Source organism: Spermophilus citellus (assembly GCF_964194105.1).
Source record: "Spermophilus citellus genome assembly, chromosome: 3".
In the NCBI taxonomy this organism is placed as follows: domain Eukaryota; kingdom Metazoa; phylum Chordata; class Mammalia; order Rodentia; family Sciuridae; genus Spermophilus; species Spermophilus citellus.
The window spans coordinates 16,017,721-16,041,189 of record NC_138184.1 but is presented as its reverse complement, the minus strand read 5'-3'; the positions used below and the strand labels follow the sequence as shown (position 1 = coordinate 16,041,189).

Here is a 23,469-nt window from a genome sequence, read left to right as displayed (position 1 = left end):
CCTCCTGCAGTTCCAGCAGACCTCAGAGCACGCGCTCTTCTCCTGCTCCGTGGTGGACGTCTTCTCTCAGCTCAACCAGAGCTTCGAGATCATCAAGAAGCTCGAGTGCCCCGACCCCCAGATCGTGGGGCACTACATGAGGCGCTTTGCCAAGGTGTGGGGTGGGCACGGGGGGCAGCGTGGGTCAGAGTGGGTTGGGCTTGCTCAGGGTGGAGGCGGGGTGCCGTGGAGGTGGAGCCATGTGATTGAATTCCAGGTTTAGGTCAGAGCTTGGGTTTGTTGGGACTTGGAGTTAGGCCAGACTGGGGTTGGAGAGTGGATGGAGCTAGGGTTGGTGATGCTGTTGTGCTGGGGCTGGGGCTGGGGTTGGTGCTTGGGGGGGGGGGGTCCTTCTGGATTGGGTTTTGAGTCGGCATTGAGGTTGGAGCGGAGGCTGTGGTCTCTGTAAGTTAGAAAGGTTTCCAGGTGAGTTTGGTATTGTTGGATTTGAGTTCAAGTTTGGATTGTCATGAGGCCAGGTTGACCTTGGTGGGGATTTCAGGTCAGACTGGGATTCAATTTGGGATCAGGTCATGATTGAGTCTAGGTTAATGTGGTGTGTCTCTTGAGAGAGAGAGAGAGAGGGAGAGAGAGAGAGAGGGAGAAGAGCCGAGCAGAGTGGCTCACACCAGTGATCCCACTAGCTGGGGAGCTAAGGCAGGAGGATTGCAAGTTCAAAGCCAGCCTCAGCAACTCAGTGAGACCCAATCTCTAAATAAAATACAAAAAGGCCTGGGGATGTGGTTCAGGGGTGAAGTGAACCGGTTCAATCCCCAGCACCAAAAATAGAAAGAAAAAAAAAACCTTGGTCTTCATCTGGACTGGGGTATTTTGATGGTCGTCCTGGGTGGAGATCCACCCAGCCCAGAGGACCCTCTTAGATGCCGTGGAGTGGAAGTCCATCCATGGTCTCACTAGTGGTCTTGCTGGGACTGGTGACCAGCCCTGCCCTGCTCTCACCCACCCCGTGTCCCCCCAGACCATCAGCAACGTGCTTCTCCAGTACGCGGACATCATCTCCAAGGACTTCGCCTCCTACTGCTCCAAGGAGAAGGAGAAAGTGGTGACCTGCGGGCGCCCCGTCCTGTGCCCTGCCCACCCCCACTCAGCGTCCCCAGGGCCCCACCCTCCCCGCGCCCTGACACCTGGATATCTGGGTGTCCAGCCGGTGTGGCCTCACTGTCCCGGCAAGATGCGAGCTGTTGAGTGTGCTGATTGGTGTGTGTCGGGTTCTGTGTGTCTGGGCACAGGGCACCTGGGCGCCATGTCTGTGCCTTCTCTGGCTGTGTGATGGGTGTGGGGTGAGTGTGTCTCTGGGCCTGGGGGTCTGACTGGGGTGGAGGCTGGCGCCTTCAGTGTCGTCGTCTGGGTGTTGAGTGGTGGGTGTGAGTGCGGAGCTCTGGGTCCACGGGGGACCCCCACCCTCTTCTGGACCCACCCTGCCCAGCCCAGCTCGTGGGGGCAAAATCACTTCAAGCCTCACCCCGCCCCAGCCCCAGAGGCGAGCTGCGTAGTGATCCCAGGAACCTGAGCGCACTTGACCTGCGGCCCCGGGGTCCCCGGCCCCAGCCCCTGAGCCCATGCCGCGGTCCCTGGGGGGTGGGCAGCGCCGAGGCCTGACCCTGCTGCCTGCCCGCCCGCAGCCCTGCATCCTCATGAACAACACCCAGCAGCTCCGCGTCCAGCTGGAGAAGATGTTCGAAGCCATGGGAGGGAAGGAGGTGCGGCGCCCCCTGGGTCCCCGCAGCGCATCCCCCGGGTTTTGGGCTGGGTTTTAGCCCCACTTCCCCTTCAGACCCAAGCTGGCGGCTTCACCGGGTCTCCTGTCTTCTGCCACCCCTCGGGCTCCCTCTCCCTGGTGAGATGAGAAGTCCAGGTTCGTCGATGCTCCGTCCCCCTGACCTGCTGTCCCTTCGGCTCCCAGCTGGACGCCGAGGCCAGTGACATCCTGAAGGAGCTCCAGGTGAAACTCAACAATGTCTTGGATGAGCTCAGCCGGGTGTTCGCCACCAGGTGGGCATCTGCAGGGCCAGGGCATCGGGGAGGGAGCCTGGGCCATCTGGAGACTCAGCAGAGGCAGAGGAAGAGACCAGGCTCAGCGCCAGATGATGCCAAGTTCAAATCCTGGCTCCACTGCTTACTAGCTGTGTGTCCTGGGGAGAATCACCCAACCTTTCTGAGCCCTAGCCTATTCATGGGTCAAGTGGGGATGATGATAGACAGGACCCCAGCAGGACTTTTGAGAATGAAATGAACAACACGGATCAATGCCCTGCTGTTCTGCCTGTCCCCAACATTGCCAGCTGAGGGTGGCCTTGCTCCCTGGTGTGGCGTTAGACCACCACACAGGTTGGCGCTGGCCGCCCCACCCTCTGGGTGCCAGGGGAGTGGGGTCTGAGCCCTCCCCGCTCTGTCCCCAGCTTTCAGCCACACATCGAAGAATGCGTCAAACAGATGGGTGACATCCTCAGCCAGGTGAAGGGCACAGGCAACGTGCCCGCCAGCGCCTGCAGCAGTGTGGCCCAGGACGCCGACAACGTGCTGCAGCCCATCATGGACCTGCTGGACAGCAAGTGAGCCGGCAGGGCCTGGGACAGACCAGGGAGGCCGGAGCCGGGCCAGGGAGCCAGGCAGCTTGGGCGGCTTGGGGTAGGGGTGGGGTTGTGTGAAAGAGTGTTTAAGTGGAGGCAGGGAGACGGGTAGATAGTTGTCAGGACTGGTGAGTGAGTATCTGTAGGGATGAATGGGTGGTGGCTGGGTGGATGAAGGGCTCCAGGGCTGGGCAGCGAGATGATGAATGATTGAAGGAAAAAGGCTTCAAAGGTTAAAAAGGATGGTGGGCGGACAGATGGATGGAAGGACGGACAGATGGGTGGAAGAAAGGAGGAAGGAAAGGAATGGATGAGGAGGGGGAGGTGGAAGGAGACAGAAGAGAACGAGAGAAGGCCGGGCGGGGTCTGGTGGATGGCGGGGTAGGTCGGTGTGGGTCATGTGGACTGTCCCTCTCTGTCCTTGACCCCCCGCACATCCACTCACAGACCCTCTGCTGGCTTTCCTCCCAAGTCCACCCTCCTCAGGCCATGCCCTCCCCCTGGCGGCTTGCGCCCCCTCCCAGCCCTGGTCTGCAGGCTCCTGGTCCGGCTCACCCCACCACAAGGTTGTTCCCATTCGAATGTCAGGGCGTGTCCCTCTAGAGCCCTCCATGGCTCCCGCCGCCCCATCCCCACGATAGGTGCGAGCCTCCTCCCCAGGCCCCAAAACCACTTCCAGCGCGGCTCCCGCTGACCTTCCGAGCACCAGGGTTCTGCACGCACCCCACACAGGCCACTCTGTGGGGCCTCAGGGGCATCTCGGGGCTGCGTTTGCGCCAAGTGCCCCCTACCGTGTGGCGCTGGGGGAGCCCTCCACTGCCGGCGGCCGCGGGGCTCCTCTCAGACCCGCCCTCCACTCCCAGCCTGACCCTCTTTGCCAAAATCTGCGAGAAGACGGTGCTGAAGCGGGTGCTGAAGGAGCTGTGGAAGCTGGTCATGAACACCATGGAGAAGACCATCGTCCTTCCTCCGCTCACGGACCAGACGGTGAGGCCCGCAGTGGACCCCAGGCCACTGGGCCAGCTCCCTGTGAGGGCCTAGAGAGCTTTGGTGCCTTGAGGTGGGGGGACCAGGACAAGGGTATGGAGGCTCAGAGAGGTCATCTAAGGCTCAAGGGCCAGCCGAGGGTGGTAGAGGCCACCAGAGGTCAGACAGGTCAGACATGGGTCAAGGTCATCAAAAGGACAAAGAGGTCACTCAGGAATCAGTTGGGGTTACTCCAAGGTCAAAGAGGTCAAACAGTCAAGGGATTTCAAAGGACCATTCAAAGATCAGAGGTCACCCAGAAAAGAAAGGTCAGCTTGGGGCTGAAGACATCTGTAGATCAGTAGTGTTCAGGTCTCCAAAAGGGTTTTGGGGTCAGTAAAGAGAGACACTCAGGCCAGAGGTCACAAAGAGCATCCAAGGTCAGAGATGGCCCAAGCAGAGGCCAGTGGCTATCCAGAGACCAGGCTGTGCATCTGGTCTTCCAGAGATGGGAGAAGAGACCAGAGTCCCCAGGGATCGGGCTGCCCAGGAGAGTGGAGGCAGGTGCCCGGACCCCTGGGAGGCTCAGAGTCTCACAGACAGAAAATTGCAGGCGGCAGTGACACGCTGAGGGCACAGCCCAGAGTGCAGAGCGGGAGGACACTCCCGGGTGGATGGGGGAACTCAGGGAGGGGTTGGGGGCCACAGAGAAGCAGCGGTGGGTGGAGGCCCGAGGCTCCCCAGCCTCCCCTCTCCGTGGGCAGGGCGGGTCAGGGGCCTGCCCCTCAGTGCCGTCTCCACCCCCTTCTTGGCCTTCCCTGGACACTCACGATGCCTTATTCCCCCTCCCTACCGCCCCGTCCCCAACACGGCTGACAGATGATCGTAAGTAGAGGCCCGTCTGTCCATCTGTCTGTCCGTCCGCTCTGTGTCTGGACTCGGCCCACCGCGTGGCTGCACCCCCACCCCACCCAGCGCCCCCTCCCCACCCATCAGCCCTCACCCACTGTCCCACCTCCCGCCTAGATGTGCCTGTGTCTGTCTGGGGCGGGGCATGGGGAGAGGAGGGGCCGGGAGGGCGGGAGCCCCCCCACACCCGTTAGAAGTCCAGAGGAGGCACATGCTCCTAAACCCGTGTCCCAGCCCCTTCGTATCCGTCCTTGCCCTCTAGTTGGATGCGACCCTTATTCCCTTGCCCAGATACCACCGGGATCCTGGATCTCTCTCCAAAGCTAGAAAGAGGGCAAAGTCAAGGGGGCCCCTCTGACCTCCCCTTTGGGCCTTGAACTGTTAGCCGCACCCCAGAAGGCAGGATTTTGCCCGGTGGCTCTCTACTCAGCTTCTCAGGGCAGGCTCCTACCTCTGACCCCCCAAGTGCCAGCGCCAGGCTCTGTTCCTCTGTCCACTGATGTCCCCACCTGCCCCGCGCCTGCTGTGCACAGATGCTCAGGTGGAGACCCAGATGGGAGGCTGCAGGGGGGCTTTGGTGTCTGGTAGACTTGGGGTCAAATCCTAGCCCGGCCACTCTCTCTCTTCGTGATCTTGGGAAATCACTTCACCTTCTAAGCTCCATTTCTTTGTCTGAAAAATGGGGTGACTGCAGTGGTTCTCAGGGTTCAGTCACTGGAGTGCTCCTCAGGGCCTGGCCTGGGGGCAGCAGGCTTGCTAAATCGGGGCTGCCCCTGTCAGTGGTACATCACCCCTTTGTGGGCAAGCAAACCTTCACCTGCTCGTCTCTTCTTCGCGGGCGCATCTGGGGTTTCTGGCTGGCAGCCATGTGCCAATCCTAAATAATGCCCTTGTCCATGGATAAAGGAATTCGTGTTTATTGGTGACTCCATATAGGCCAGGCCTGGTCACAACAGCTATTTCTGATGGCCTTTGTGACAACCCTTTAAGTGAAGTGGATATTGTTATTCCCATTTTGTAGATGAGGAAAGCTGAGGCCCAGAGCCGAGTCCCTTACTCAGGGCCATAGAGTGAACACATGCCAGAGTCAAGATTCAAACTTAGGTCTGGCTGGGATGGAGCCTGTTTGCTTTTCTGATACTCCAAGAACCCAGAGCCTCATATGTACACTAAATGTAAATGGACCATATTTGGCATTGACTTCTCTCTAGCTCTCTCTCTCTCTCTCTCTCTCTCTCTCTCTCTCTCCTTCCTCTCTCCTGTGTCTCTGACTCATATCTTTGAGAGTCGGCCATGAAGGCCAGCACACAGTCCCTATGCACTCATCGCTGGCCACTTGTGCAGTGTGGGCCCCCATCCCCACAGTACACCTGGGCCCCATGCTGCATGACGTGCCAGGTTGATCACCCTGTGACATTGTCTCTGCAGGGCACCCTCTTGAGAAAACATGGCAAGGGATTAGAAAAGGTAATGAGGGCCTCGTCTTGCTGAGGTCCCCAGCCGTGGTGTTTGGGCGTGAGTGTGCCTGGCCTATCTGTGTGTGGGGGGGTAGGAAGCTCAGCTGGGGGTCATGGGTAGAAGGCAGGTGTTCTAACAAAGTCCCACAAAGTCGGAAGTCAGAGAGGAATGAGGAATGTGAGTGTATGAGCAAAACTGTATACAGACAACTCCTGCCCTCACACAGCAACACCCTGCGGGCTCCTCCTTGTCCTGGGTGCCACTGACACTCTGTGGTCTCTCTAGAGGCCAAAATTGGATCACTGCCCTGGACTGGGACCTGTGTTGGTTTTTCTGCAAATTCTTTTGTTCTAATGGGTATTTGCTGTAGGGAGATGGGAGCTGTGGCAGCACGTAAGCAGTTGCCTTGTTGTGCACTTGCACAGATGACGCCATCCCTGTGCACACACATGTGGGGTCTCAGCTTTGTGAACAAGATTGTAAGCCTTCCATGTCCACTCTGCCAGCCCTCTGAGGGGCACCTTTGATGTTCCAGGCACTGCATACATGTATGTGCACCCACAAGGGTGTGAGTGTGTGTAGGTCTGTGTGTGTGATTGTGTAGGTGGTGAGGATGCACACGTGTATTTCAGCGTGTGAGTTCTGCATGTGTGTTTCTGTGTTGATCTGTGTGTGTGCGTAAGTGTGCACACATGAATGCCTGGGTGTGTGCCTCTGTTGAATGTACCTGCAGTACCCAATAGTATGTCCTGGGTCGTCAGGTGCCACGGAGGCTCAGGGAGTGAGGGAGGAGAGACCCGGAGCCCTCTCTCCCCTCCCACCCCCCCAGTCCCCTGCCAGGCACGCTGGCTGTGGGGTGGGATCAGGCACCTGTCCCCAGGGGATGGGCTTATGCCAGCTCACTGAGCACCCCCAGGATGTCAAAGGGTCTGGCTCTAAGCCCTCACTCGGGGACAGGGACAGTGCCTAGCTGGGGAGGGGACCCAGTGTTAGGTTCAGGACTGGGGAGGGAGCTCAAGGGCTGGGCTTCCAGGGGACAGGGAAGTCCCATGAACGGCCTGCAAGCAGCCACCAGAACTCTGACCTCCGCCTGGTTCTCTCCGCAGGGCAGGGTGAAACTGCCAAGCCACTCAGACGTAAGAGGCCCCTCACTGTCTGTCTGGCTCCCCTCCCCACGCCCTCCACCTCTGTGGTCCGTGCCGTCTGGGGCCGTCTGTGACCCTGTCTGTTGGTTTCTTCTTCCTTTGTCTGTCTGGCTTGCTCTTGGGGGGCAGGTGGGGGACAGTGGGCAGGGCCGAGGGTGCCAGGAGGGCCCCGGCTCCCTGCCAGACTCTAGGTGGGTGCCGCAGGGAACCGCTCAGACAGCGGGGCGCTTGGGGGACTGCCTGGCATCAACCTCCAGCTGGGGTGTGGCCCAGGGGTGGAGCACTGGCCCAGTGCCCTCCCCCAGCACCACAGGAAAGAAGAAAAACAAACCCCAGTGAACAGGTCCTCTCCCACCAAGCCCACCCAGGACCCAGTAATGCGAGACTCGTCACCCACTGCTCCTCAGCCCTCCCCCCTACCCTCATTAGCCAGTGAAGGAAACCAGGCCCAGAGAGGCTCGAGGACATGCCTGAGGTCCCCTGGCACAGTGATGGAGGAGGCTGGACACATGGGATCTGGTCTCAGCATTGCCCGTGACTGAGATGAAGCAATGATTATAGTGAACACTGGGCAAAGACACAAAGCCACAAGAATGGGTGTTGTTTCTGTCATTTACAAGGGAAAACTGAGGCTGAGAGAGGTTAAGTAACTTGCCCAGGGCCACACAGCAGAGCTGGGAATTGAACCCAGTCACCTGACTTGGCAGAGCCATAGCCATGTTGCCATCTTATTTTGTCCGTTTTGGGGGAGCAGAGAGGGTAGGGGAGGACCCTTCATTTTAAAGGTCAGACTAACAGCCCCCGCCATTACAGAGTGAATCCCCCACAGAGGGGATGGCTGTGGGGGCAGGGTTCATCAGGGCCATTTCCTGAAGCCCAGCCCTGCCCACAGCTTTCCCAAGGCCCCCTAACTCTAGAGCTCACACCCCCAGTGTTCCCATCTGGGGTTCCCCCTACCCACTGTCCCCCACAGCCCAATCCTTGCCTGTTTCTCTTCTGTGTCCCACAATCCTGGGGTCATGGTGAAGGTGCAGTGGTGGGTAGTGTTCCCATAGGATTGGGACTTCCAGGGTCAAGGTCGTGACCTTCTCCTTGGCACTTTTGGGGCGGGTAGCTCCAGACCTCTGTCTTTGGGACATGGCTATTGCCCTTCCCAGAAACCAAGATGGTGTCCAGGGCTGGGTGTCGTCTGGGTGGATGGGGAGTGGGTTGGGGGACCCCTCCTCACCCAGCTGTGTTTGTTGTTACCTGCAGGGGACCCAGATGATCTTCAATGCCGCTAAGGAACTCGGTCAGCTGTCCAAACTCAAGGTGAGTTGAGAGGTGGGAGCAGAAGAGGCAGGAGATCGTGGGATGGTGACATGCTTTGCAGGCTCAAGGGACAGAAAACTTACTCAGTTTTCTGACTTAAACACGATTTATTTGCTGCATTGTGTTGGGAAGATGTGCATGGTTCAGCTTCAGGTACAATTTGATCAAGAATGCAAATAATTTTGCCTACAAATATGCATGGAGCACCTACTGAGTGCTAGTCACTTGCTGGGCACTGGGATGGATGAAAATGACTCACAGTCCAACTCCCCAGTGTTTAGCAAGGGTGAGACCTATAGGTAGATCCTGAAGTTTGGATCTGCCCTGCCCACCTGGCCCATCTCCCCATCCATCTAGGACCACATGGTACGAGAAGAAGCCAAGAGCTTGACTCCGAAGCAATGTGCAGTTGTTGAACTAGCCCTGGACACCATCAAGGTGAGAGTCCTGTCCAGGTGGGTAGGCAGAGGGCATGGCTGGTATGGACGTGACCTAGGCTCACCTTGGACCCTCATGAATTTATTCAGTTTCTAAACACTCTGGGTTCCTTCTCCTGTGCCAAAGCTAGACGGACTGAGGCCAGGGCTTTGAGGAGCCCAGGTGAGAGGACATGCTGGACAGACATCCTGAGCCTGGCAAGGTCAGGACTGGGAGGGAGGCAGGATGGGGGCAGCCCAAGGAGGGAGTAACCAGGGCTTTTGGAGGGAACTTGGGGAGATGGGTTTGCAGAATGCACAGAGGTTCGGATTCAGCAAATGGGCAGGGAGCAGAGAGGGCCTTTCCCCCAGTGAGCACAGGAGGTCTGAGTCCCCATGATGGGCAAGATCTAGGGAAGGCCTTGGAGGGAGGCCGGGAAAGGTCTGGATGGGTGCAGTTCTGAGGGTGCTGGGAGCCATGGAAGGTTTGGGGGGCCGGTGGGGGAGTGGCAGGGGGATCATCCAAATGCTGGATGTGGAGGAAGGGGAGGGGACAGTGGGAGTGCCTAGTCTCATGGCTGCGCGGGCTCCCCCCTCAAACGCCACCCCACCACACCCCCGCCTCACCTCCCTCATTGTCCCCCACAGCAATACTTCCACGCCGGTGGAGTGGGCCTCAAAAAGACCTTCTTGGAGAAGAGTCCCGACCTGCAGTCACTGCGCTATGCCCTGTCCCTCTACACGCAGGCCACCGACCTACTCATCAAGACATTCGTGCAAACGCAGGGAGCGCAAGGTGAGGGCGGGACGGTCGCCACCACGCCCCCTGCCTGCGGAGGCAGCCCCGCCCCCGTTTTGCGCAGCAGCCACTGGCCCCGCCCCTTATGACATCATGAGCTTGGGTCGAATTGATAGTGAAGTTCCACTGCCCTAAGTCAATGAGTGATCAGCAGCACTTGGGGGTGGGGCCCCGACCTCAAGGACCTGAGAGAGATGGCAACAATTTAGAGGTGGAACCCAGGACAGCGGAGGGCTCTGAAATGATTGTCATCTGGTAGAATCTATGATGTCCCAGGACCATTGAGAGGTTGACAGCTACTGGGACGCCTGCGTCCATCAGGGAATGGTTGACAGCTCCAGGGGAGGGTAACTGGAGATGATTGACAGCTCGTGATGGGCGGGACCTTGGAGGTCCTGGAGGCAAGGAATGATTGGCAGCCCGGGTAGACCTCTGACGTCATGGACCCAGGCCGCCATTACAGTCTCCAAGGGCGGGATCTCCGTAATGTCTTGGGGCTGATTGACCACTCCAGGACCGGAAGGACCCACCTGGGAGCGGGGAGCACGGAGGAGGCCCCATTTCTCGAACTCTCTCTCTCTCTAGCTCTTGTCTTGTGCTTCCGCCTCTGTCTCTCTGGAGCTCACACCGCAGCTAGGGCTGAGGGCGGGACTCTAGGGGCCTATTTCCCCTCCCTGGGGACCCACCTTTTCAAATCTGGTGTAGACAGGACAAAGAAGTTTGGCCCCTGACCGCAGGCTTTGCTCCAGCGGCGGAGGGGGAAGGAGCCCGGTGGCCTCCGGTGGCCCCTTCCCCCACCGCGGCAGCCCGGGCCCTCCCCGGGCGTCGGCTCAGTTTCCCCCGAGTCCTCACTGCTTTTAGTGTCCTTGGTGTTCCCGAAGCGGGAGGCTGTCTGTCCGTCCGTCCGTCTGCCGCTGACGTTTTTCTCTCTCTCTTGTTTTTCCTCCCTCTCGCTCTGCTGTCCCCTCTCCGCGCCCCCCGCCCCGCCACGCACACTCCTCCATCCCCACCTGTCACTCGCTCTTCTCCCTCCTCCCCGCCCCTCCCTCCTCCCCTGCCACCCGATTAGTCCATGGTGGAAAGGGGACTAGGTTTACCCTTAGTGAAGACATTTATCCTGAGAAGGGTACGTGCCAATGCCGCCCGCCGCCCGCGCCCGGTGCCCGGTGCCTGCGCCCCTCCCGGCCCGGCTAGTAAAAGGCCCGTCCTTCCGCCTCCCGGGACTGGGGTGCCCCGGCCAGGCGGGCGAGGGGGAAGGACGCTTGCTGGTTCCACATGGAGAAGGAGAAGCCATTCCCCAAGAAGCGTCTCCTAAGCCAGATCCCGGGTCCCCAAACAGGCACCTGAAAGGTTAAGAACTGGGCTCAGGTCCTGAGTCAGCCATTCCGCCTGCGGGGCACTACCAGGCAGATGAGAATCCACCTCCCTGCGACTCCGTTTTCCCATCTGTAAAACGGGGACAGGCAAGGAATTAATCCCTGAGGATTAATTTCCAGGTTAGAAGAAATTAAATTGAGAGCCATTCCAGGCACACAGGAAGCTCACGATTGTTAGCTAATGTTGTTAGACTCAGCAGCACATTTTTTGAAGTAGACAGCAACCGACAAGCTCCAACCCACAGCCAGACCCTGTAGGGTGTATTTCTTGGAAAAATCTCAAAAAGAATTCTCCAGCTGTCCCCGGACAGCGTCCATCACCCTCCACATGAGGAGACAGAATGTCCAACAAGGCTAAACCACTTGCCCAAGAAATCTTCTTCCCCTGCAAGGGGACCCGGGACTTGGGGAGCGGGGTGTGGGGCTAGGGGAAGCACAGACAGGCCCATAAAAGACCCTTCTCTGTGGAGCCAGCAAACCATGGGAAGGGGTGCTCCGCACTGCCCCCTCCCCCTTCTTACTAGCTTTGGCCTTGGTCTGACCTCTCACCTGACCCACCACCGTCTAACTCACCCCTGGCACCTCAGTTTGGCCCGGATTGAGCTTGCTATGAAGCATCGGCCTTGGGGGAGGGAAGGGTGGGGAGGCTGAGCATGTGACTGTGGGGGGTGGGAGCCTGAGACGATAAGGAAGGTGGCCTGGGGTGGGCAGCAACCAGGGGTGATGAGGGTCTCCTGGCCCCTCTACTCCATGACCCTCAGTCACTTCCTGTCCAGTGTGAGGTAACCTGGATCAACCTCTTACTGACCTCTCCCCCACCCCTCACCTCCAACTTTCCTGTTCCTGTCCCATGCATGGGTGCTCCAGGACTAGGGAGCTGCCTGGGGGGGGGGGGGGGAGGGTCTCGGTGGAGGTGCTGGCGGTCACAGGTCCACAGGCCCAGCAGGATGCCCTTCCAAGTCACAGGGGCGGAGTGGGACTGAGACAATAGCTTTTAAGTTGCGCCTTCCATAATCCCCATGAGGACCGTTGGGGATACTATGTTAGTTAGAAAGAGTGACGTCACCATGTCTCAAGCTGGCTGTGGAACTGAAAGATCAGGGGGTTGAGATGGCATCAGGGAGGCCTCTGTGGGACAGGCTGTCTCCTTATTGGGCAGAGACAGCCCTGCCCACTTAGCACCAGAGAGGGACACAGCGCAACTCAGGCTGTGCAGCCTAAGTCCCAAGTCTAACTCCTATTGGCCCGGCTTGGGTCATGGGACTGTCCCAGAGCCAATCACTTTCAGCCATAGGCAGGGACTGCTTTGATTGGACAGCCGTGGTTCCTTCCACCCTCCCTGACTGGACACGGAATGCCCCCCCCCCCATCTGAGCCCCAGGGTCTGAGCACAGGTCAGAGGTGAGGCCTGGAGCCTTTCTCAATGGAAATTTGAGAATCTGTTAGACGGAAATCAGGACCAGGAACCTCAGATGTGTCCAAGGTCCTCAGATGTGTCCAAACAAGCCGTCACTTCAGGAGGGGTGAGGATTCTGAGCCAGGTGATCCCAGTGTGTCAGAAGAGCAGTGAGGAGGCTGTGGGGTGGAGAGGGAGGACTGGGGGAAGGAGAGCAGTGGGGGAGGTTTGAGGCAGGGGAGGTGGTAGTACTGGGGGGCGGGCCGCAGATCCCACAAACACTGATTATCCCAGCGTGAGATGGGAACCACGGGAGGGTTCCGAATAGAGGAGGGATGTGACATTGAGGCCCAAGAAGTCTACTGCAAAGTCCAGATCCGCCCTGATAGAGCTAGATCAGGATGGAGGTAAAAGATATGGGTCAGATTCTGGGTGTGTTGCGAAGGTAGGGCCCTGGGACCAGAGACTGCCAGAGTGTAGCAGAAGATGAAGAGCCTGACCACATGAGAGTCAGTGGAGTGAGAAAAAGGAAGGCAGATGCAGTAGGCTCAGAGAGGTTAAGAAATGGGCCTGCCTGAGGTCACACAGCAAAGTAGTGAAAATCCTAGAACCCAGGATTCTTGGCTTTCCAAAAGCACCTGCCATCCCGCCCCCTTCAGTGCCTCCCTGTCAAGGCTGATGACCTGGTGCCGCCAGCACACGGTGAGGGGGAGGTGGCCAACGGCCCTCCCAGGCGGTGGGAAGGAACTGAGCTCACGGCTGTATTCTCCCCTGTCCCACCAGGCTCTGGGGTAGAAGACCCTGTGGGTGAAGTCTCCGTCCATGTAGAGCTCTTCACCCATCCAGGCACTGGGGAACAAAAGGTCACGGTGAAAGGTGAGTGGCCTGAGGCAGGAGAGGAGGTGCCTCAACCAGGAGTCACCAAGTCCAAGACAGAAACCAAACTCCAGCTGGCTAAAGCGTCAAACATTTTGCTTAATGGTTCATAAAAACATAAAGTGCAAGATGGATGTGATGGTCCACGCCTATAATCCCAGCAGCTCGGGAGGCTGAGGCAGGAGGATCTCAAGCTCAAAGTGAGCCTCAGCAATTTAGTGAGGCCCTAAGCAACTCAGGGAGACACTGTCTCTAAATAAAATAGAAAAAGGGTTGGGGATGGAGCTTAGTAGTTAAGCACCCCGGGGTTCAGTCCTCATTACAAACAAACAAAACAAAAGAACTGAAGGGTGCAGACGTGTGACCGGGCCCAGAAGTGCATTCACAGGGTTTGAGCCCCTTTCTCCATTTCTTAGCTGTGTTTTCATTAGTTTTGGTTTGTTTTTGTGGGACCAGGATTGGAACCAGGGCCAGACAGGGGCTAGGCAAGCTCTCTGCCACTGAACTACACCCCCAGCCCCAAAGAGAATGTGCATGTGTGTGTGTGTTTATTTTTTGCTATTATTTTGTTAACCAGAACATGAATTGGGCTGGGTATTTTTTGTTTGTTCGTTTTTATTTTTATTCTTAGTACCGGGAATTGAACTCAGGGGCACTCAACCACTGATCCATATCCCCAGCCCTATTTTGTATTTTATCTACTTCTGTCATGCTGTGTGACCTGACCAGCCTCCTCTTCTACTTCCCCCAACAGTGGTGGCTGCTAATGACCTCAAGTGGCAGACTTCTGGTATCTTCCGGCCATTCATCGAGGTCAACATTATTGGGCCCCAGCTCAGTGATAAGAAACGCAAGTTTGCAACCAAATCCAAGAACAACAGCTGGGCCCCCAAGTACAACGAGAGTTTCCAGTTGTAAGTTTGGGGTGTTTGGAAAGCATGGAGAGAAGGGAGGGGCATCTTTCCGGGGAACCTCAGGGCCAGCTAGGTAGGAGAGATGTCTGATGGGCCAGTGGCAGCTGGATGTGGGAGTGGGAAGGGCCACGACCTTTGTGTGAACACTGAAAAGTGAGGCACCTTGGTGCAAGAGTGATCAGGGAGGTCCCAGAGTGGAGGTCACCCTCTGGGTCAGGCAGCCCCAGGGGAGTCAGTGAGTGGATAAGGCGCATGGTGTAGGGTGTCACCCGGGTGGTGAAGGGGAGAGAAAGTCTGGGCAGAAGGGGTATGATGGGCAGGACCATTTGGGGGCTGGAGACTAGCCTAAGAGATGTGGGTGATCACGTTGAGCCATAGGTGCTGAGGGGCCTGGGGACAGGACAGGTCACCGGGCAGGACAGAGGGTTGGCTCTTGGAATGAGCAGCCAGCTTTGTTGGGACTGTTGGGTCAGGTCATCTGGAGGAGTCAACTCTAGGAACACATTAGAGGGTGGCTTGACCTAGGGCATGAGGTGGGTGTCACATGATGCCATATCTGGATTGGGCTTGTTGGAGTTGGGAGTCTATTCCAGGTATGCGAGTCTAGAGGGGACTGAAACCTGGGGAGTAAGATAAGTCTGATGGGGGATATGGTGTGTGGAGTCACCTGGGGTAGGGCTCCATTCCTAGGGGCAGATACCTGGATCAAGTGGGAAGGGGGCAGTGTTGGGGTGCTCTTGGGGGACGAAGTGCAGAAGGCAGGGGGCATCAGAGCCCTGTTATCTAGAGAGAGGTGGGTGCTCCCTCTAGATCCTGTCAGGACAGGACTCTTGGTCGAGAACTTTGGGGTGGTAGGTCACCTGAAGGAATGCTCCAGAAGCAGTTTCAGGTCCTCATGGAAAGGCAGATGTGTCGCCTGGGTGGCCGAATACTTCAGATAAGGGTGCAATATGGCAGGCTCTTGGTCTGGGAAGGTCACCTGGGCTTAAGGGCAGGAGGGAGTGGGGGATGTGCTAGTTGTCATCTATGGTGAGGTACCAGGACAGGGTCACATCAGGAGGGACGGCGGGTGTGGGGGGGATAGGGGCGGGGCCACATCAGTGAAGAACTTGGTGGGATGTGGTGGGGGGCTTCTGTGTGGGCTATCTGCAGCTCAGCAGGCAGGAGCAAAGGCCCGGTATCTGGAGTTTGGACCAGGGCCTGGCCAGGTCAGGAAGGGCCACTTAAGGGGGTGGTGTTTGGTGGGTGGGGACAAAGGACAGGCTAAGCAGAAATATTACTGAGGTATGGAGGTGGCCAGCTTGGGGGCCAGCTAATAGGGGCGTGATCAGGCAGGGACTGCAGCGGGAGAGTGGGGCAGAGGAGGGGTACCGCCTGGGGTGGTCGTGACGCGGGGCCGCAAGGGCGGAGCCACCCGGGGCAAGGCCTGGTTTGGGCGATTTCCTGGCGGGTAACGGTGTGCGGTACCCAGCCGGGGCGGAGTCAGCTGCGGAGCGACTGGCGCCCTGACGCCCCACTCTTCCCCTAGCACGCTGAGCGCGGACGCAGGCCCCGAGTGCTACGAGCTGCAGGTGTGCGTCAAGGACTACTGCTTCGCGCGCGAGGACCGCACGGTGGGGCTGGCTGTGCTGCAGCTGCGCGAGCTGGCCCAGCGCGGGAGCGCCGCCTGCTGGTTGCCGCTCGGCCGCCGCATCCACATGGACGACACCGGCCTCACGGTGCTGCGTATCTTATCCCAGCGCAGCAACGACGAGGTGGCCAAAGAATTCGTCAAGCTCAAATCAGACACGCGCTCTGCCGAGGAGGGCGGTGCGGCGCCTGCGCCTTAGAGTGGGAGCAGGCCGGCGGGCGATACTGCGCCTGCGCAGAGCGCGGGGCGGGGCGGGACTTGCGCGCTGGGACCGCCCAGAGGGCAAGTCTCCGGGCTCTGCGCAGTGGGCGGGCTGCGTCTGCGCCCTAGACTACTTCTCCCTCTGGGGAAAGGCGAGCGGACGATGCCCCGCCCCGTCGGGAGGGCGCGCCCTAGGGCGCGAAGAAGGAAGAAGCCACATCCCCTACTTGAGGCCACGCCCTCGTCATCTAAGGGGCCTTTCGAGCTGGGATGGGAGGGAAACCTGTCCCTTTGAAGGAGGCCATATCCCAGGGCTCTGGTTCCGGGAGACCCCGCCTCATGTCCCCTGGAAAAGCCATAAGATGGGCTCCAAATCCTGGGGCCCAAGACCAATTGCCAAGTATGGAACTCTCAGCTCCCTCGAGGAGCGGGCCCTGGGCAAGGGATAGGGCTTCCTGGAGTCCCCTGAGATGGGCTGAGGGGCTGTAGGGACCAGGATGCCTGTTGGAGGGACCCGGGCAGACCGGTGTCCCTATTCATGTTTGTGCAAAAAATAAGTGGGGGGAGGGGGAAGAATGGGATTTCAAAAGCACATGCGCCCTCGGGCGCCCAAACCCAGGGGGCCAAGGGGACGGCTCTGGGGCATCTGCACTTCCCCCACTACCCTGTGGGGATTTGCCTCCCTTTTCCCCCCAACAAACCCAGTCCTCATCTCATAGAGTTTAACACATCCATTTTACAAATGGCGAAACTGAGGCCCAGAGAGCTGCTTGAGACTTGGCCCAGCTTCCCAGTGCCATGCCCCCTCCCCAGTCCCTTAGACCTGTGTGCCCCGTGGAAGGGTGGGCTGAGATCGGATGACCCGACATAGCTCCCCATTGCTGCTAACTCCCCCTCAGGGGACCTCCCCCAGTACTTACAAGGTGTGGGGGTTATGGGCCAAAACCCCTGTTGCACCCTCCCTCCTTCGGCTGCCAAGCAAGACCCCTGTCCTGAACCCTTTTTCCTGAGACTCCAGCGGGGAGTCCCTGAGAACTCTTGACCTCCCACCAAAAGAGAGAGAATTTGGGATCCCCTGGACCCAGGCTCCCTCAGCCCCTTTTTCCTTTGCCAAAATTCTCCAAGCAGGAAAGAACAGGAAGAGACCGGAAACTAGGTGTGTGTGTGTGTGAGAGAGAGAGAGAATACACAGACATGCTCAGAGCTTAGTCTCCAGAATCTCATTCATTCAGAACCCAGGGCCACAGGAGCTCGTGCCCAGATAGAGCCTCTGCTGCCTGAAGCTGCTCCAGTAGTGGGCACAGTTGGGTAACTTGGATGGAAAGTCAGCTCATCCAAGTGGGGCCTTTTGGGAAAGTTTGGCATGGCCTGTGTGCCCCACACATGGACCCAGGCACATACGGGAAGGGCAGGGTTGTGCTGCGCTAGGAAGAAATTAAAATGGGTTTGAGGAATGGGAACTCAGGAGGGAGCAGGGGATTGTCTGCTATGAAAACTGAGGCATCCCCCCACCAGAGCACAAACCACCAGGTAGAGCGAGCCGCAGGTGCAGATGCCAGGAGGTGGACTTTGGGGCACAGCAAGAAGGTGCTGTGGCTGAAGCCCAGGCATTAAAGAAGACCATAGGGAGCGAGGCGACTGGAGAAATGTCATCCCAGGCGAGGCTCTGCATGCTGCCCTGAGAAGCTTTGCTTTTATTTTGAAATATCTGGGGATTCCCCAGGAGATTTTGAAGCCAGAGACTCTAGTCCAGGTCCCAAAAGCTGCTGGGTGGAGAAGAGATCAATGGGGGGGGGGATGCTTTGAGGATGTTGACATTGATTTCTGGAAATTTTTTTTGGAGGCTATATTAAAAATAAAAGATAAGCCAGGTGCAGTAATGCACATCTGTAATCCCAGCAGCTCAGGAGGCTGAAGCAGGAGAATCACAAGTTCAAGGCCAGCTTCTGCAACTTAGTGAGGCTCTAAGCAACTTAGCAAGACCCTGTCTCTAAAATATTTTTTAAAAGGGCTGGGGATGTGGCTCAGTGGTCAGTACCCCTGAGTCCAATCCCGAGGGCCCCTCCAAAATAAAGACAGATTCTGCCTTTAGATGAGCCCCGGGGCCACCGGGCGCTGCCTTGCAGGTTGTGCCCTGCTCCAGGGTTTGCCATCTCCAGTTACTCCATCTCAAATCCTAGACGTTGAGTGACATGTGTTTATGATGGTCTCCCAATACATGAATGGAAACATCTGGAAGGAGTGGAACTAGTTTTCAGTTTGCTTGAAGGTGCTTTGTGGCCCCTAAATTCAGGCAATGTTCAAGTGACCCGAATTCTTGTACTAGAATGTAAAACGCATTGGGGGTTCCATCCAGGAGCAAGGTGGGGAACTTGAAGGCTCCATTACATGACTGAGGGGCTGATTGGAAATCTGGGCTTGCTGGGGGTGCAGCAGCCATAGGATGGATGGGTGACTCAGTTCAGAACACAGAAATGCCCCAAGGGCAGGTAATGTGTGACCTGGGACAGGCACCGAGCTGCCTGGCAGGATACTTCCCAAAAGATCCCAAAGGAGTATTTCTGGTTCAAGTCCTCCGTGTGTGTGTGTGTGTGTGTGTGTGTGTGTGTGTGTGTGTGTACACACGTGTGCGCATGGGTGCGTGCGAGCCTGTGAGTCCCAGCACTCGCCCAGGCATGTGGCGAGCCTCTGGGAGTGCGTTTTTGCAACTCCCAGAGTAGGACTGTTTTTGGAATCCCTCCCACGTTTCTTTACTCAGAGAATTCCTATGCATCCTTCCAAACTCATGATTAAAATACTGTAGAAACCCTCCCCCCTCCCACAGGACGTCCCAGCTTCTGTCCCTTCCCCAGTCTAACCCTGATGTCAAGACACTGGTGGTGTCTGTGTCTGGCTGTTCCTCCTGGCCCCGGGGGCTAAGGCTTCTCAGGAGCCCCAAGTTGACCCAGCATGAGCTGGGCACTGGGGGATGGCAGGGAGGTCGCACCCAGTTGGAAGACGTGCAGGAGTGGGCAGGGGTCTACAGGGACGGGGCCAGGCCCACGCTGCTGTCCTGCCAGCTTTCCCCTCCCCAACGTCCTGGACACGTGGGAGGTGTCCAGACTGCAGCTGAGTCCCAGTGCGGCACAGTGGGATGATAAGGTACAAACAGGGGAGTCCAGGGGCCTGGCAGCTATTTGAATTCAGGAAGTTCCTGTCTTGGCACAAGGCCCAGAGAGGGGCAGGGCTTCCCCCAAGAGCCACCCAGCAAGTGGACACAGAGGCCAGCCTTGAATAACACCTCTGGATTTTTGCCTTCACTTGGGGTTCCAGGCGGTGGCCCCAAATTCCCATGGAGCAAGGTAAAAAATAAAGGAGGGTGCCCCTGGGCAGGGTGGGGACCCTAAGGGTTCCCTGCTTCCGTGCCAAAGCCCCGCCCCGAAAAGGGATGGAGCCAGAGATTCAAGACCCAGAGAGAGGAGGTGCAGACGGGCGAAGTGCAAAAGGGGGTCAGGAGCAAGAGGGACCTCCCCTTCCGCTCCCACAATCTGTCCTCCAAGGATTTACGTAGACTAGGAGGTGCCCGCCTGCACCCCCAGTTCCTCAGGCCCCCCAGCCTGCAGCCTCATCGTGCCCCTCCCCCCCATCAGAGATGCAAAAAACTTAACACCCAACTAGAAATCCTTGGGACCTCCGAGACCCTCCGCTCTCGCCTGCGCTGTCCGTTTTGCAGATGGGGACACTGAGAGCCGGGCGGAGCGAGGACAGCCTGGCACCTCCTGCCCGGGTGGGGCGGGCGGGGCGGCAGGTGAGGGGGGCGGGGCTCGGCCTGGATCTCCATCTGGACCTGGGTCCCGGTCCCGTCTCTCCTTGAATGAACATCCTTTCCTAAGAATCGTTAAGGACCAAAGTCATCTTCGCTGACACGTGTTGCTTTTCTCTTTGCCTTTTATTCTTTTCAAGAGAGAAATCGAGTTGACGCTGTCAACCAAGACCCGCCCCCTTCCCCATTCCCCCACCCCTGCCTGGCCGCAGTGGCTCCTGAAGACACAGGTCACGGGCAGGGGCTCCGCGCCCCCCCGTGCATCCCTGGTCTCGCCGCCAGGGGGCCTCAAACCCCACCCCTGCCCCAGACCCCGTCAGGCCCGCCCCCAAAGCCCTGCCACGCAGTCCAGGGACGCCCCCCCCACCACACACCTTCTCTTAGCATGTGATTGCAAATATGAAAATCAAAACGTTTGTTTGTTTTGTTCTGTTTTTTAATTTTTTTTTCTTTTCTAATTCCACCCCGTTGATCTGGTGTCCTCGCGGATGCCCTCATTTCTCTGTAAATATGTGACTTGGAACATGTTTAAAACAAACGAGAAGTGGTCATGAACGCATGGTGTCGAGATGTTTTGCACTAATCTGATTTTTTTGGTCTCTGTAAAAATATTTTACTAACAGCAGACATTAAAAAAAAAAAAAAAGAAAGAAAGAAAGTACACAGCCTGAGATTTGTGGTGGATGTCTCTGTCCCTACGCGGCCCTAACCTCTCAACTACTCAGGAGGCTGAGTCAAGAGGATCTTCTGAGGCGGGCAGGCCAGCCTGGGCAACCTCATATGATCTGTAGAAAGAAAGAAAGAAATAGAGAGAGAGGGAGGGAGGAAGAGAGAGAGAAGGAAGGAAGATGGGACACTGCGGGGTGGCTCAGTGGTAGAGAGCATTCCCATCATCAAAGCAAAACCAAAATATTAGCATCTCTCATATAACGTTGATCATGCTTCCTGAACGTAGATGCAGCTTATCCCCATGTTATTGACAAAGAAACTGAGACCCAGAGGAGCAACATCACAGAGCTAGGAAGAGGTGGAGGTGAGATTTGAACCCAGGACATTAGGCAGCTTGTTACTTGTAACTCAAGTTCAGGCACAAACACCAGGGACTCAACCCATACCACTAAGGTTGTCTGTTTTAGTCACAGCAGATGGCAAGGAACTAAATTTTGTGTTCCTAAAGAGAAAGCAAGGAGAAAAGAAAAGAAAAGAAAAGAAAACCTCCACTTTCCCACAGCAGAATTAATTTCTGTTTTCAGCCCCCATCCTACCAGGGAGCAGAAACAGGCTCAGTTCGGTTTTTTCTTGATCAATTCAAGGGCAGCCCCCTGATGTTTGAGGTTGTTTCTACATGCGAGTGGCCAGGGCAAGGACCACGGTATCCACTTCAGTGAATGCTTTGGGCTGCAAGTAACAGTCAACAGGACTAAACCAGGGACAAGAGGGAGAGGCGGTGGCCTGATCTAGAATGAGATGCACTTTTCAGGTCTCAGGCTCTTCTTTTTTATTTTTTTTTAAAGAGAGAGTGATAGAGGGAGAGAGAGAGAGAGAGAATTTTTTTAATATTTATTTTTTAGTTATTGGTGGACACAACATCGTTGTTTGTATGTGGTGCTGAGGATCGACCCGGGCCGTACGCACGCCAGACGAGCCTCTACCGCTTGAGCCACATCCCCAGCCCCTCAGGCTCTTCTTTTAAGGGAAACATTGTAAATAGTGAACATGAAAGGTCCACGGGGGTCAGATGTGGTGGCGCAGGCCTGTAATCCCAGCGACTTCAGAGAAGAGGCTGAGGCAGGAGGATTGCGAGTTCAAAGCCAGCTTCAGTAAAAGCGAGGCGCTAAGCAACTCAGTGAGACCCTGTCTCTAAATAAAATACAAAATAGGGCTGGGGATGTGGCTCAGTGGTCAAGGGCCCCTGAGTTCAATCCCCGGTACCAAACAAACAAACAAACAAAAAACAGATTTCTGTTACTTGACTCACCTTAAAAAAAAAACCTTATATAACAGAACACAGGCTGTAGCTTGTCACCTCTGACTCCATCCATTGCTTCTCACTGTTACCTCCTGTTTCTCACTTTATTCAACCTCAGGCTAAAGTTTGGCACATTCTCAGGGCCTTCCCCAGCCCCCATTTGCTCCCGAACCCCAACCCTGTGATGTCCCCTGATCCTAACCCACTTGACCCTGTTCCTGGCATCACTCCACTTGCCACCACAGCCAAATTGCTGGGGAATGTCAAAAAAGGCGTCTTCCATTTCCTGGAGAATGTAACAATTATGCGGTTGATCATCTGTCCCTGATTACATTTTATTATATCATTTTTTTATTGCATGATAATTGCTCTGCTCCTGATCCTGCAATTACACGTAATGATTACTGTGATTACGCATCCCCCAATTACACAGTCCCTGCCTTCATTATGACAAACGGTGAGAAGCCATGGGGTTGACTTGAGTCCCGCCCTGCCCAATCCTGTTCCCGCCGTACGTGACAGAGCCCCAGCTGTGCTCACAGACCGCCCTGCCGCTGGGCACAGGCTCAGATTCACGGTCCAGAGGCGCCTGTGGGAGTTTAAATGGCAGCAGGGACCAGAGTCCTCTTCCCTTTCCCTCTGCCGGCAGCCAGGTGTGCAAACAGCTTGTACTTCAGAACTAGCGCCCCCTTGCGGAGTGACAAGCATGGTGGGCGCGGGAGGGCCAGTTCCGCAGTCATTCCTGCAGGAGGAGACCTCTGCTGAAGGGTCGGCTCTGGCCTGCTGCTTGGTTTGTTGTTTGTACTGGGGATTGAACCCGGGCTGTTTTATCACGGAGCCACATTCTCAGCTCTTTTCTTATATTTGATTTACAGATAGGGTCTCACTGAGTTGCTTAGGGCCTGGATAAATTGCAGAGGCTGGCTTTGAACTCATGATCCTCCTGCCTTAGCCTCCTGAGTTGCTGTGTTTACAGATCTGTGCCACCGCATGCAGCCTGTCGCTTGTTTTTTTTTTTTTGTTGTTGTTGTCAATAAAGTTTTATTAGCAGTTACTGAGCTGCTTCATTTGTATATCCTCTGCATCTGCTTTTTAAAAAATTCTTTTTTTAGTCGTAGATGGACACAATGATTTTATTTTATTTGTTTTTATTTTTAAGTGGTGCCAGTGCCTCACGCCTGCTAGGCAAGCTCTCTCCCCTGAGCCACACCCAGGCCCCTGCAGGGGTTCTTACAGGACAAGAGCAGAGCTGAGTTACTGTGAATTTCCTTTATCAAACCCATCTGCTAAATGACCCCAAGTGGGATCTGTTTCCCTGCCTTGACCCGGGGCTGATGACATTTTGATACTTATTATGATACATCCACAGGGCCAGATTCGATTGCAGCCACACTAAGGGACAAAGTAGTAGGAGGCTGAGGAATGTCCCTCAGAGATACCTGCATTTATGGCCTGGTACTTGAGCATGTTACTTTAAATGGCAAAAGACACTCTGCAGATGTGATTAAGGATTTTCAGACAATGGCAAGGTTCGGGTGGATTCCCCAGAGGGCAAGGGGGTGCCTGGACTCCCAGCTGCTCGGACAGCGGCGTGAGCCTGGGAGTTTGAGGCCAGCCTGGGCAGCCCAGTGGGACCCATATTTTAAAAGCCCTGGATTAGGACAGGAGGTC

At 56.6% G+C, this 23,469-nt stretch overlaps 1 protein-coding gene across 4 annotated transcripts in view; it reads left to right on the top strand.

Moving 5' to 3' along the window:
• Positions 1-20,177, top strand: part of UNC13A (unc-13 homolog A) — a gene marked incomplete at its 5' end in the record, with an annotated part of 60,722 nt that extends 40,545 nt beyond the window's left edge. Inside the window, 14 exons of one of the 4 annotated variants that reach the window (XM_081288568.1) lie at positions 11-154; positions 1,019-1,099; positions 1,683-1,760; positions 1,964-2,052; positions 2,460-2,612; positions 3,494-3,617; positions 5,934-5,972; positions 7,070-7,099; positions 8,363-8,419; positions 8,777-8,857; positions 9,484-9,631; positions 13,190-13,282; positions 14,037-14,196; positions 15,725-20,177. In XM_081288568.1, the coding sequence (XP_081144694.1) occupies positions 11-154; positions 1,019-1,099; positions 1,683-1,760; positions 1,964-2,052; positions 2,460-2,612; positions 3,494-3,617; positions 5,934-5,972; positions 7,070-7,099; positions 8,363-8,419; positions 8,777-8,857; positions 9,484-9,631; positions 13,190-13,282; positions 14,037-14,196; positions 15,725-16,025 (1,578 nt within the window). In that variant the 3' untranslated portion in view covers positions 16,026-20,177. Of the gene's footprint in view, positions 1-10; positions 155-1,018; positions 1,103-1,682; positions 1,761-1,963; positions 2,053-2,459; positions 2,613-3,493; positions 3,630-5,933; positions 5,973-7,069; positions 7,100-8,362; positions 8,420-8,776; positions 8,858-9,483; positions 9,632-13,189; positions 13,283-14,036; positions 14,197-15,724 lie in introns of all 4 variants that reach the window. The other 3 variants (XM_081288567.1, XM_081288566.1, XM_081288569.1) reach the window with 3 other exon arrangements.
• Between the last annotated feature and the right edge of the window lie 3,292 nt (positions 20,178-23,469).